At 37.8% G+C, this 12,982-nt stretch overlaps 1 protein-coding gene and 1 long non-coding RNA gene across 2 annotated transcripts in view; both read right to left on the reverse strand.

Annotated features, from left to right (window-relative positions):
* The window catches only part of LOC123529121 (zinc finger C3HC-type protein 1-like), a 52,035-nt gene that overhangs the window by 20,648 nt on the left and 18,405 nt on the right, over positions 1-12,982 (reverse strand). Inside the window, exons 5-6 of the mRNA XM_045309335.2 lie at positions 9,352-9,473; positions 8,304-8,419 (exon numbers count right to left, since the gene is read on the reverse strand). Coding sequence (XP_045165270.2) covers positions 8,304-8,419; positions 9,352-9,473 — 238 coding nt within the window. The remainder of the gene's footprint in view (positions 1-8,303; positions 8,420-9,351; positions 9,474-12,982) is intronic.
* On the reverse strand, positions 3,610-5,149 carry LOC128547857 (uncharacterized). The gene is made up of 2 exons (XR_008366707.1): positions 3,783-5,149; positions 3,610-3,735 (listed from the first exon to the last, which is right to left on the reverse strand). It is a non-coding gene; the product is annotated as an uncharacterized LOC128547857 (long non-coding RNA).

The following is a 12,982-nucleotide window of genomic DNA, read 5'->3' on the forward strand; positions in this document are numbered from 1 at the left end:
TTCATGAAGATCCATTGAGAAATATGGCCTCTAGAGAGGTCACAAGGTTTTTCTATTTTTAGACCTACTGACCTAGTTTTTGATCCAACATGACCCAGTATCAAACTTGACCTAGATATCATCAAGGTGAACATTCTGACCAATATTCATGAAGATCTCATGAAAAATATGGCCTCTAGAGAGGTCACAAGGTTTTTCTATTTTTAGATCTACTGACCTAGTTTTTACCCCCACGTGACCCAGTTTCGAACTTGACCTAGATATCATCAAGCTGAACATTCTGACCAATTTTCATGAAGATCCATTGAGAAATATGGCCTCTAGAGAGGTAACAAGGTTTTTCTATTTTTAGATCTACTGACCTAGTTTTTGACCCCACGTGACCCAGTTTCGAACTTGACCTCGATATCATCAAGGTGAACATTCTGACCAATTTTCATGAAGATCCATTGAGAAATATGGCCTCTAGAGAGGTCACAAGGTTTTTCTATTTTTAGACCTAATGACCTAGTTTTTGACCCCACATGACCCAGTTTCGAACTTGACCTAGATATCATCAAGGTGAACATTCTGACCAATATTCATGAAGATCTCATGAAAAATATGGCTTCTAGAGAGGTCACAAGGTTTTTCTATTTTTAGACCTACTGACCTAGTTTTGACCCCATGTGACCCAGTTTCAAACTTGACCTAGATATCATCAAGGTGAACATTCTGGCCAATTTTCATGAAGATCTTGTGAAATATATGGCCTCTAGAGAGGTCACAAAGTTTTTCTATTTTTAGACCTACTGACCTAGTTTTTGACGGCACTTGACCCAGTTTCGAACTTGACCTAGATATCATCAAGGTGAACATTCTGACCAACTTTCATAAAGATCCCATGAAAAATGTGACCTCTAGAGTGGTCACAAGCAAAAGTTTACGCTGGCACGCACGGACGGATGACGGACGCCGCGCGATCACAAAAGCTCACCTTGTCACTTTGTGACAGGTGAGCTAAAAGGTAAGAAAAATACCTAAAATACTGAAAATCTAAAAATAGGATTTCTAAAAATAGACTTATTCCTGGAATTTAAGGGGAAGAAACTCAGTACAAAAGTTAAACAAGAGGACCATGATGGTCCTGAATCGCTCACCTCTTCCCACATGACCCAGTTTTGAGTATGACATCGTTTTTGACCAACTTTCATGAAGATCCCATGAAAAATGTGACCTCTAGAGTGGTCACAATGTTTTTCTATTTTTAGACCTACTGACCTAGTTTTTGAAGGCACGTGACCCAGTTCCGAACTTGACCTAGATATCATCAAGATGAACATTCTGACCAACTTTCATAAAGATCCCATGAAAAATGTGACCTCTAGAGTGGTCACAAGGTTTTTCTATTTTTAGACCTACTGACCTAGTTTTTGACCGCACGTGACCCAGTTTCGAACTTGACCCAGATATCATCAAGATGAACATTCTGACCAACTTTCATGAAGATCCCATGAAAAATGTGACCTCTAGAGTGGTCACAAGGTTTTTCTATTTTTAGACCTACTGATCTAGTTTTTGAAGGCACGTGACCAAGTTTCGAACTTGACCTAGATATCATCAAGATGAACATTCTGACCAACTTTCCTAAAGATCCCATGAAAAATGTGACCTCTAGAGTGGTCACAAGGTTTTTCTATTTTTAGACCTACTGACCTAGTTTTTGACCGCACGTAACCCAGTTTCGAACTTGACCCAGATATCATCAAGATGAACATTCTGACTAACTTTCATGAAGATCCCATGAAAAATGTGACCTCTAGAGTGGTCATAAGGTTTTTCTATTTTTAGACCTACTGACCTAGTTTTTGACCGCACGTGACCCAGTTTCGAACTTGACCTAGATATCATCAAGATGAACATTCTGACCAACTTTCATGAAGATCCCATGAAAAATGTGACTTCTAGAGTGGTCATAAGGTTTTTCTATTTTTAGACCTACTGACCTAGTTTTTGACCGCACGTAACCCAGTTTCGAACTTGACCTAGATATCATCAAGATGAACATTCTAAGCAACTTTCATGAAGATCCCATGAAAAATGTGACCTCTAGAGTGGTCACAAGGTTTTTCTATTTTTAGACCTACTGACCTAGTTTTTGAAGGCACGTGACCTAGTTTCGAATCTGACCTAGATATCATCAAGATGAACATTCTGACCAACTTTCATAAAGATCCCATGAAAAATGTGACCTCTAGAGTGGTCACAATGTTTTTCTATTTTTAGACCTACTGACCTAGTTTTTGACTCCACGTGTCCCAGTTTCGAACTAGACCTAGATATCATCAAGATGAACATTCTGACCAACTTTCATGAAGATCCCATGAAAAATGTGACCTCTAGAGTGGTCACAAGGTTTTTCTATTTTTAGACCTACTGACCTAGTTTTTGACCGCACGTGACCCAGTTTAAAACTTGACCTAGATATCATCAAGATGAACAATCTGACCAACTTTCATGAAGATCCCATGAAAAATGTGACCTCTAGAGTGGTCACAAGGTTTTTCTATTTTTAGACCTACTGACCTAGTTTTTAAACGCACGTGACCCAGTTTCGAACTTGACCTAGATATCATCAAGATGAACATTCTGACCAACTTTCATGAAGATCCCATGAAAAATGTGACCTCTAGAGTGGTCACAAGGTTTTTTAGCTCACATGTCACAAAGTGACAATGTGAGCTTTTGTGATCACGCAGCGTCCGTCGTCCGTCGTCCGTGCGTGCGTGCGTCCGTGCGTGCGTAAACTTTTGCTTGTGACCACTCTATAGGTCACATTTTTCATGGGATCTGTAGGAAAGTTGGTCAGAATGTTTATCTTGATGATATCTAGGTCTAGTTCGAAACTGGGTCAACTGCGATCAAAAACTAGGTCAGTAGGTCAAATAATAAAAAAACCTTGTGACCTCTCTAGAGGCCATATTTTTCATGGGATCTGTATGAAAGTTGGTCAGAATGTTTATCTTGATGATATCTAGGTCAAGTTCGAAACTGGGTCAACTGCGATCAAAAACTAGGTCAGTAGGTCAAATAATAAAAAAACCTTGTGACCTCTCTAGAGGCCATATTTTTCATGGGATCTGTATGAAAGTTGGTCAGAATGTTCATCTTGATGATATCTAGGTCAAGTTCGAAACTGGGTCAACTGCGGACAAAAAGTAGGTCAGTAGGTCAAATAATAAAACAAGAGGACCATGATGGTCCTGAATCGCTCACCTCTTCCCACATGACCCAGTTTTGAGTATGTAGTCGTTTTTTCTATTAATTGACATAGTGACCTAGTTTTTGAGCTCATGTGACCCAGTTTTGAACTTGACCTAGATATTATCAAGATAAAAATTCTGACCAATTTTCAAGAAGATCCATTGAAAAATATGGTCTCTAGAGAGGTCAAGAGGTCATAAGGTTTTTCTATTATTTGACCTATTGACCTAGTTTTCGAAGGTACGTGACCCTGTTTTGAATTTTATCTAGATATCATCAAGGTGAACATTCTCACTCATGAAAAATATGGCCTCTAGAGAGGTCACAAGGTTTTTCTATTTTTATATCTACTGGCCTAGTTTTTGACCGCATGTGACCCAGTTTCGAAACTGACCTAGATATCATCAAGATGAACATTCAGATCAATTTTCATGAAGATCCATTGAAAAATATGGCCTCTAGAGAGGTCAAAAGATTTTTCTAATTTTAGACCTACTGACCTAGTTTTTGACCGCAGTTGACCCAGTTTCAAACTTGACCTAGATATCATCAAGATGAACATTCAGACCAACTTTCATACAGATCCCATGAAAAGTATGGCCTCTAGAGAGGTCACAATGTTTTTTTTATTATTTGACCTACTGACCTAGTTTTTTAAGGCACGTGACCCAGTTTCAAACTTGACCTAGATATCATCAAGGTGAACATTCTGGCCAATTTTTATGGAGATCCATTCACATGTATGGCCTCTAGAGAGGTCACAAGGTTTTTCTATTTTTAGACCTGCTGACCTAGTTTTTGACCGCACATGACCCTGTTTCAAACTTGACCTAGATATCATCAAGATGAACATTCAGACCAACTTTCATACAGATCCCATGAAAAATATGGCCTTTAGAGAGGTCACAAGGTTTTTCTATTATTTGACCTACTGACCTAGTTTTTGATGGCACTTGACCCACTTTCAAAACTGACCTAGATATCATCAAGATGAACATTCAGACCAACTTTCATACAGATCCCATGAAAAATATGGCCTCTAGAGAGGTCACAAGGTTTTTCTATTATTTGACCTACTGACCTAGTTTTTGAGGGCACGTGACCCACTTTCGAACTTGACCTAGACATCATCAAGGTGAAAGTTCTGACCAATTTTCATGAAGATCTCATGAAATATATGGCCTCTAGAGAGGTCACAAGGTTTTTCTATTTTTAGACCTACTGACCTAGTTTTTGACCGCACGTGACCCAGTTTCGAACTTGACCTAGATATCATCAAGATGAACATTCAGACCAACTTTCATACAGATCCCATGAAAAATGTGGCCTTTAGAGAGGTCACAAGGTTTTTCTATTATTTGACCTACTGACCTAGTTTTTGATGGCACGTGACCCAGTTTCGAACTTGATCTAGATATCATCAAGTTGAATGTTCTGACCAATTTTCATGAAGATCTTGTGAAATATATGGCCTTTAGAGAGGTCACAAGGTTTTTCTATTTTTAGACCTACTGACCTAGTTTTTGACAGCACGTGACCCAGTTTCGAACTTGACCTAGATATCATCAAGGTGAACATTCTGACCAATTTTCATGAAGATCTTGTGAAATATATGGCCTCTAGAGAGGTCACAAGGTTTTTCTATTTTTAGACCTACTGACCTAGTTTTTGAAGGCACGTGACCCAGTTTCGAACTTGACCTAGATATCATCAAGATGAACATTCTGACCAACTTTCATAAAGATCCCATGAAAAATGTGACCTCTAGAGTGGTCACAAGCAAAAGTTTACGGACGGACGGACGGACGCACGGACGGACGACGGACGACGGACACCGCGCGATCACAAAAGCTCACCTTGTCACTTTGTGACAGGTGAGCTAAAAACCTTGTGACCTCTCTAGAGGCCATATTTTTCATGGGATCTTCACGAAAGTTATTCAGAATGTTCATCTTGATGATATCTAGGTCAAGTTCGAAACTGGGTCACGTGCCATCAAAAACTAGGTCAGTAGGTCAAATAATAAAAAAACATTGTGACCTCTCTAGAGGCCATATTTTTCATGGGATCTGTATGAAAGTTGGTCAGAATGTTCATCTTGATGATATCTAGGTCAAGTTCGAAACTGGGTCAACTGCGGTCAAAAACTAGGTCAGTAGGTCTAAAAATAGAAAAACCTTGTGACCTCTCTAGAGGCCATACTTGTGAATGGATCTTCATGAAAATTGGTCAGAATGTTCACCTTGATGATATCTAGGTCAGTTTCGAAACTGGGTCACGTGCCTTCAATAACTAGGTCAGTAGGTCAAATAACAAAAAAACCTTGTGACCTTTCTAGAGGCCATATTTTTCATGGGATCTGTATGAAAGTTAGTCAGAATGTTCATCTTGATGATATCTAGGTCAAGTTCGAAACTGGGTCAACTGCGGTCAAAAACTAGGTCAGTAGGTCTAAAAATAGAAAAACCTTGTGACCTCTCTAGAGGCCATACTTGTGAATGGATCTTCATGAAAATTGGTCAGAATGTTCACCTTGATGATATCTAGGTCTTGTTCGAAACTGGGTCACGTGCCTTCAATAACTAAGTCAGTAGGTCAAATAATAAAAAATCTTGTGACCTCTCTAGAGGCCATATTTTTCAGTGGATCTTCATGAAAATTGGTTAGAATTTTTATCTTGATGATATCTAGATCAGATTCAACACTGGGTCACATGAGCTCAAAAACTAGGTCACAATATCAAATAATAGAAAAAAACGACATCATACTCGGTTTAAAACTGGGTCATGTGGGGACAGGTGAGCGATTCAGGACCATCATGGTCCTCTTGTTTATTTTTAGACCTACTGACCTAGTTTTTGATCGCACGTGACCCAGTTTCGAACTTGACCTAGATATCATCAAGATGAACATTCTGACCAACTTTCATGAAGATCACATGAAAAATGTGACCTCTAGAGTGGTCACAAGGTTTTTCTATTTTTAGACCTACTGACCTAGCTTTTGACCGCACGTGACCCAGTTTTGAACTTGACCTAGATATCATCAAGATGAACATTCTGACCAATTTTCATAAAGATCCCATGAAAAATGTGACCTCTAGAGTGGTCACAAGCAAAAAGTTTACGGACGGACGCACGGACGGACACTGCGCGATCACAAAAGCTCACCTTGTCACTTTGTGACAGGTGAGCTAAAAAAGGTTACTTCCCTTTGGCTCTAAGCCAATCAGAATGAGATATAGTGAAAATACATCAAAATTAACCTTAAATTCTAGGAAAAAGGGGACACAATTCAAGAAAAATTAGTGTCAGAGTTATGCACCTTGTGTCACATGATGTGGGTGATGAGGTGGAACATCTGTTTTAAGTCTGAATCAAATCCATTCAGTAGAGACTGAGATATAGTGAAAATACATCAAAATCAACCTTAAATTCTAAGTAAAAAGGGGCATAATTCATGAAAAATTGGTGTCAGAGTTATGCACCTTGTGTCACATGATGTGGGTGATGAGGTGGAACATCTATTTTAAGTTTGAATCAAATCCATTTTGTAATAATTGAGATATAGTGAAAATACATCAAAATCAACCTTAAATTTAAAGTAAAAGGGGACATAATTCATAAAAAATTTATGTTAGAGTTAAGCACCTTATGTGACATCATCAGGGTGATAAGGTGGAACAACTATTTTAAGTTTTAATCAAATCCATTTAGTAATAACTGAAATATAGTGAAAATACAACAAAATTAACCTTAAATTCTAAGTAAAAGGGGACATAATTCATGAAAACTTGGTGTCAGAGTTATGCACCTTGTGTCACATGATGTTGGCACATGATGTGGGTGATGAGGTGGAACATCTATTTTAAGTTTGAATCAAATCTATTCAGTAGTAACTGAGATATAGCGAAAATACCTCAAAATCAACCTTAAATTCTAAGTAAAAAGGGGCATAATTCATAAAAAAAATGGTGTCAGATTTATGCACCTTGTGTCACATGATGTGGGTGATGAGGTGGAACATCTATTTTAAGTTTGAATCAAATCCATTTAGTAATAACTGAGATATAGTGAAAATACAACAAAATTAACCTTAAATTCTAAGTAAAAGGGGACATAATTCATGAAAACTTGGTGTCAAGAGTTATGCACCTTGTGTCACATGATGTGGGTGATAAGGTGGAACATGTATTTTAAGTTTGAATCAAATCTATTTGGTAATAACTGAGATAATAGATTTCGGGACGGGACGGGACGGGACGGGACGCAACAAAACTGACTCCTATATACCCCCCTCAAACATGTTTGGTGGGGGTATAACCATGTGACCTCCGGGGCGGGGCCATATTTGACCCTAGGGGGATAATTTGAACAATCTTGGTTTGACCCTAGGGGGATAATTTGAACAATCTTGGTAGAGGACCACTAGATGATGCTACATACCAAATATCAAAGCCCTAGGCCTTGTGGTTTTGTAGATTTTCAAAGTTTTCCCTATATATCATACCAAATATCAAAAGCCTACGTCGTATGGTTTCAGACAAGAAAATTTTCAAAGCTTTTCCCTATATATGTCTATATAAACCATGTGACCCCCGGGACGGGGCCATATTTGACCCTAGGGGGATAATTTGAACAATTTTGGTAGAGGACCACTAGATGATGCTTCACACCAGATATCAAAGCCCTAGGCCCTGTGGTTTTGGACAAGAAGATTTTTAAAATTTTTCCTTTCGGTTGCCATCGCAACCAGAGTTCTGCATGGAATTCAATTCTTTGAACAATTTTGAAAGGGGACCACCCAAGTATCATTCCTGTGAAGTTTGGTGTAATTCTGCCCAGTGGTTTTCAAGAAGATTTTTTTAGAAAATGTTGACGGACGGACGACGCACGACGGACATCAAGCGGTCACAATAGCTCACCTTGTCACTTCGTGACAGGTGAGCTAATAAACCAAATACTCATCTGAGCATCTGTACCAAGATATTGCCAGCACAAATGCAGAGACCATTCCTCGTTTAATCAAAGTTGAACCTTAGTGATTACAATGGAGATTACCTGTAAAGCCAGCCACAAAGAGCACACACAATGACAGATGCTGGAGCATCCCTCTCATCTGTACTGTTCAACTGGATGGATTTTGTGTAAGCAAGCATGGTCTCTTCTGAAACTCCCTGAAAACAAAAATAAGAGCACATACTTACTACAAATTGTTTGCAGTAAATTTTAAATTTCATTTTATTCAAAGATAACTTTAGTTCAATGGGTTTAAGCAGTAACTCAGTTGTGTTAGGTACCGTTAAATTTACCTATCCAGATTCCTGATTCCGTAACCTTTTTTTTCAGGAACAAATCACTGATTATCATGGAGGAAATATAATGTGCACTGGACTTACAACTACAACTTCTTCAACAGTAGTTTTGTGCTTTAATGGACAGACTGGATACTGATAACATTTTATATAGCTCATGTCTATTATTTTACATGATTGTGTGTGTGTTCAGGTTTAACATCTTTTTCAGTCATATAAACGACAGTGTCTACTTGTAGCAGTGAGCACAATGCCAAACTTTATAGTGCTGCCTCACTGGAGTATCACTCCATAGACACGAGGCATGATATCCCACCCAGTCACATCACCAAGCCGACCAGTCCTAGCACTACCTACTTAATGCTGAGTGCCAAGTGAGGAAGCAACTAGTACCATTTTTTATGTCTTTGGTATGACACGGCCAGGAATCAAACCCACGACCTCCGGTACTCTACCACTAGGCTAACAAGGTGGTGTATTTTACATCAGGAATTAAAACTTTCTGACAAATTTACAACTGGGACAATAATCATTAACCCTTATCATGCTGGACATGAGTGATTCTGCCTTTGCGACCAGTATAGATCATCTCTGCAGTCTGATCATGATCTGCACTGTTCGCCATTCAGTCAGTATCTTTTTGTTAAGCACCCCTTTTAACAGTTAATGGTACTGTCCAAATTGAAAGATGGACAAGGTCATTATAGAAATTTAGCAAGGTAAGGGTTAATTTTCTGAGAAATCTGATACATATACCATATTTAGGTTAAAGATGAAAATATTACTGCTGTTACCTTCTCTTCCATTGATGTGTATGATATAGATGGAATTCTGGCACACTGAAGGGAGGTCACTCTGAACCAAAAATTATTCAGCAACTCCTCCCTGTCATGATAGGGAACATATTGGAATGACTCTGAAATTATTGATTAGAATGATGGTTCTGATGAATTTTTGAAAATCTGGATCTTTTCACAGACAAACTTTTTTAAATTATCCAAGACAAACTAATTTCTAATGTGTGGCTGACAAAACTGCTACTGTCACTTATCAATATACATTTTTAAATACATGACATTGTGACCAGTCATACTAAAAACAAGCAAAACATAAGTGTTATTTCAGTTAAATGTTCAACAAGTTATGCCTAATACTATTTGATTTTGATTGCCAATTTATTTCTGTACTGACTCACCTGTTTGGCAATTTGTATTGACTACCTAAGCTTTTCTTGTATGTTCGAAAGGAGAGTTTATTATCATCTATTAGTTTCAAAGGAGAGTTTATTATCATCTAATAGTATGTTCAAATTAGCTGGGTGCAGGTCTAAGGTAGGGGATCATTTTTCCATTAAGAAGTCCTACTTTTAGAACTGTAGTTAGCACTATGGCGAGACAAGAGACTGCTTTTGAAATAGATGCCTACGGGCACTCCGTCTCATGACGGTAAACAACTTTGCCAAGTTACATCAAAATCCCTCCATGCATAAAGAAGAAATGCTCCGGACAAAGTCATTTTTGAATTTGACCTTTGACCTGTAAGTGTGACCTTGACTTTTGAGATAGAAACCTGTGGTTTGCGCATGACACTCCGTCTCACTGAGGTTAACATTCATGCCAAATATAAACAAGATTGCTCCATGCATGTCAAAGTTATGGTCCAGACAAACAAATCCGGACGGACGGACGGACGCATGCACATACACCGAACAGCCATTTGGACAACTATGTCTTCGCTTCTGCAAGCGGGCTCAGCATAAAGGACATGCCCCTCACTGCTCCATTTGAATGGTAGTGGTAAATATAATATAAATCTGGCTTAATTTTTTATACATGTAGTTCTTTTATACATAAAACTCATTAATTACTGTTTTAATTTCATTCATATATTTTTCCCCTTAATTTTGGTATAAATTCCCATCAGAATGATCCGGACTGAATGTTCTACAGAAACACTTCGGATTCAGACAGTTACTCAAATTGCTAAAAGTATTTGCAAGAAAATAGAAACACCTATGTTATCCCTTTAATAGATCTGGAGTGCCACAATGACCCAATATTTCTTACTAGACATTCACAGCTCAAGAAAGGTAAAACTAGAAACATTTCTGCCAGATTAGTTTGAAAACTGCTCGAGAGTTTCAGCTGAGATTTTCAAAGTTTTCCATCGAGCCATATATACACTTTAGACATAGGCCGGAAGTTTCTGATGAAAAGATTTTTGAAGTTTTGTTTTAAACATTTTTGTTATATAAGGAAGTGACCACATCCTCTGGCAACCATGTTTTTGACGAAAAACAAAACTTTAGTAAAACTGGTAGAGGATCACCAAAGGATATGCTAGTTAAACAAGCAACTCCTGGTAAGGTTTTTTTTGTTCCTACTATATACATAAAGGGAAAAGTGATAATGCCGTCTGGCGGCTACCTTTTTTTTATGAATTGGAATAATTTGAACAATCTCCTCTGAGGTTCACCAAAGAAACATTTTTCTGTCACATTATTTTAAAACTGACCTATCAGTTAAGGAGGACATCTTTTAACTCTCTTAGCTAGAAGGCCATGATCCAATTTCCCGGACAGAAGGCTTCTACAGTGATCCATATGAATAGATCCAGCATCAGTGCTCTACTGCCCTAAAACCTTTCAAAAGGTGCATTACAGCAGAACACAAAATAATTTGTGGCAATTTCTTAGTTTTTATGTCAGGATTATTTACACACTGAATATTTCTGCACAAAAATCTATATATTTAGGTGAACCAAACCAAAACCCTGTTTTAATTACAGTCATATTCATACAGTGTACATGATGAGTCAGCTACTTATTGTACTGCTAGGCACCCCTCCACTCCTTTCATGACAAAGCTGGAGTACAAAGGGATAGTTCAGCAATAAGCAAGTGCTTCTGAATAAACCCAATCCTTAAAAATAAGACACTGATCAAATATCCTCATTTTCTTACTGTCATTTTGCTGTTCACTGAATCACTGATGTTTGAATAGATTCAACAGCTTTTTTACATGACTTTAGTAAAATCAACATTCCTCATAGTTTATTGAAATGTCTCTAACATTTAGCCTGCTGGCGGCAAGTGATTCAACCTGCACTGATGATCATGGTCTGCACTGATCGCTATTCAGTCAGTAGATTTTCAGTGAACACCCCTTTGAATAATAGGGGGCACTGCCAAAACTGAGTGATGGACCAGTCCATTTTAGAATTTAGCAGGGTAAAGGTTAAGATTTAAGTATTACAAGATTTAGGGCAGCTGACAAACAGGTGTGATTCTGTTCCACAATGTATTACATACAAAAGCACTTTACAAAATGGAAAGCTAAGCAGGACTTTGAACACCTGGTCACAAACAGTCTATAGAAATGCTGCTGAACTAGTTTAGTGAAATTATCTTAAGTGGTTCATGAAAAGTAGTTGTATACAGGTTTTCTAATTTTAGCTTTGGTGGCCCCTAAAAGGGGTCAAATACAATCATTTGAAAAAAAATTAAGAGCGACCTTACCAAGACACTACAGATCATGCTTGATCATCTATCAAACTGTTGATAAGAATTGTTGAAAACTTATATTTAGAACTGCCAGCTCAAGACAGGAAACAAATGGAACCTCTTGAACAAAAGTGAGAGAGGATCATGCAGCAATATTTATTACCAAGTTTAGTGAAGACCTATCATGTAGTTCATGAGAATAAGTTGTTTAAAGTAACAAGAGCTGTCCATAAGACAGCCAATGCTAGACTATTCCAATTGTTATCCAAGGAGCAGGGATATTACCCTAAATGTTAAAATATCTATAGAGTTTCAATCCAGTATCTGCATTAATTTTGGAGACAGTAACTTATGTGCAAAACTTTAACCAGAATTTTGCAAGTCCAAAAGAGGGCATAATTTGCCCAAAATACATGTCAGAGTTATGGGACTTGATGTTATCACCTACATGTAGTTTTATAACCCCGAAGATAAAGTGAAGTTTCAATTCAATATCTGCATTAGTTTTGGAGATAGTAACTTGCATGCAAAACTTTAACCAGGATTTTCTGCATGCAAAACTTTTAACCAGAATTTTCTAAGTCCAAACGGGGACATAATTTGCCCAAAATACATGTCAGAGTTATGGGACTTGATCCTGTGAGATTGGTTGTTGACCTAGAAAAAGAAAACATAAGTTTCAAAGCTATATGCCTTTAAATAATAGCTAAATGTACTTGCAAGCAAAATTTTTTAAACAGGATTTCTCAGTCCAAAAGGGGGCATAAATTGCCCAAAATCCATGTCAGAGTTTTGGGACTTGATGCTATCACCTAGTTTTATAACCCCAAAGACACATGTGAAGTTTCAATTCAACATCTGCATTAGTTTTGGAGATAGTAACTTGCTTGAAAAACTTTAAACAGGATTTTCTAAGTCTAAAA

Source organism: Mercenaria mercenaria, chromosome 13 (assembly GCF_021730395.1).
Source record: "Mercenaria mercenaria strain notata chromosome 13, MADL_Memer_1, whole genome shotgun sequence".
NCBI lineage: Eukaryota > Metazoa > Mollusca > Bivalvia > Venerida > Veneridae > Mercenaria > Mercenaria mercenaria.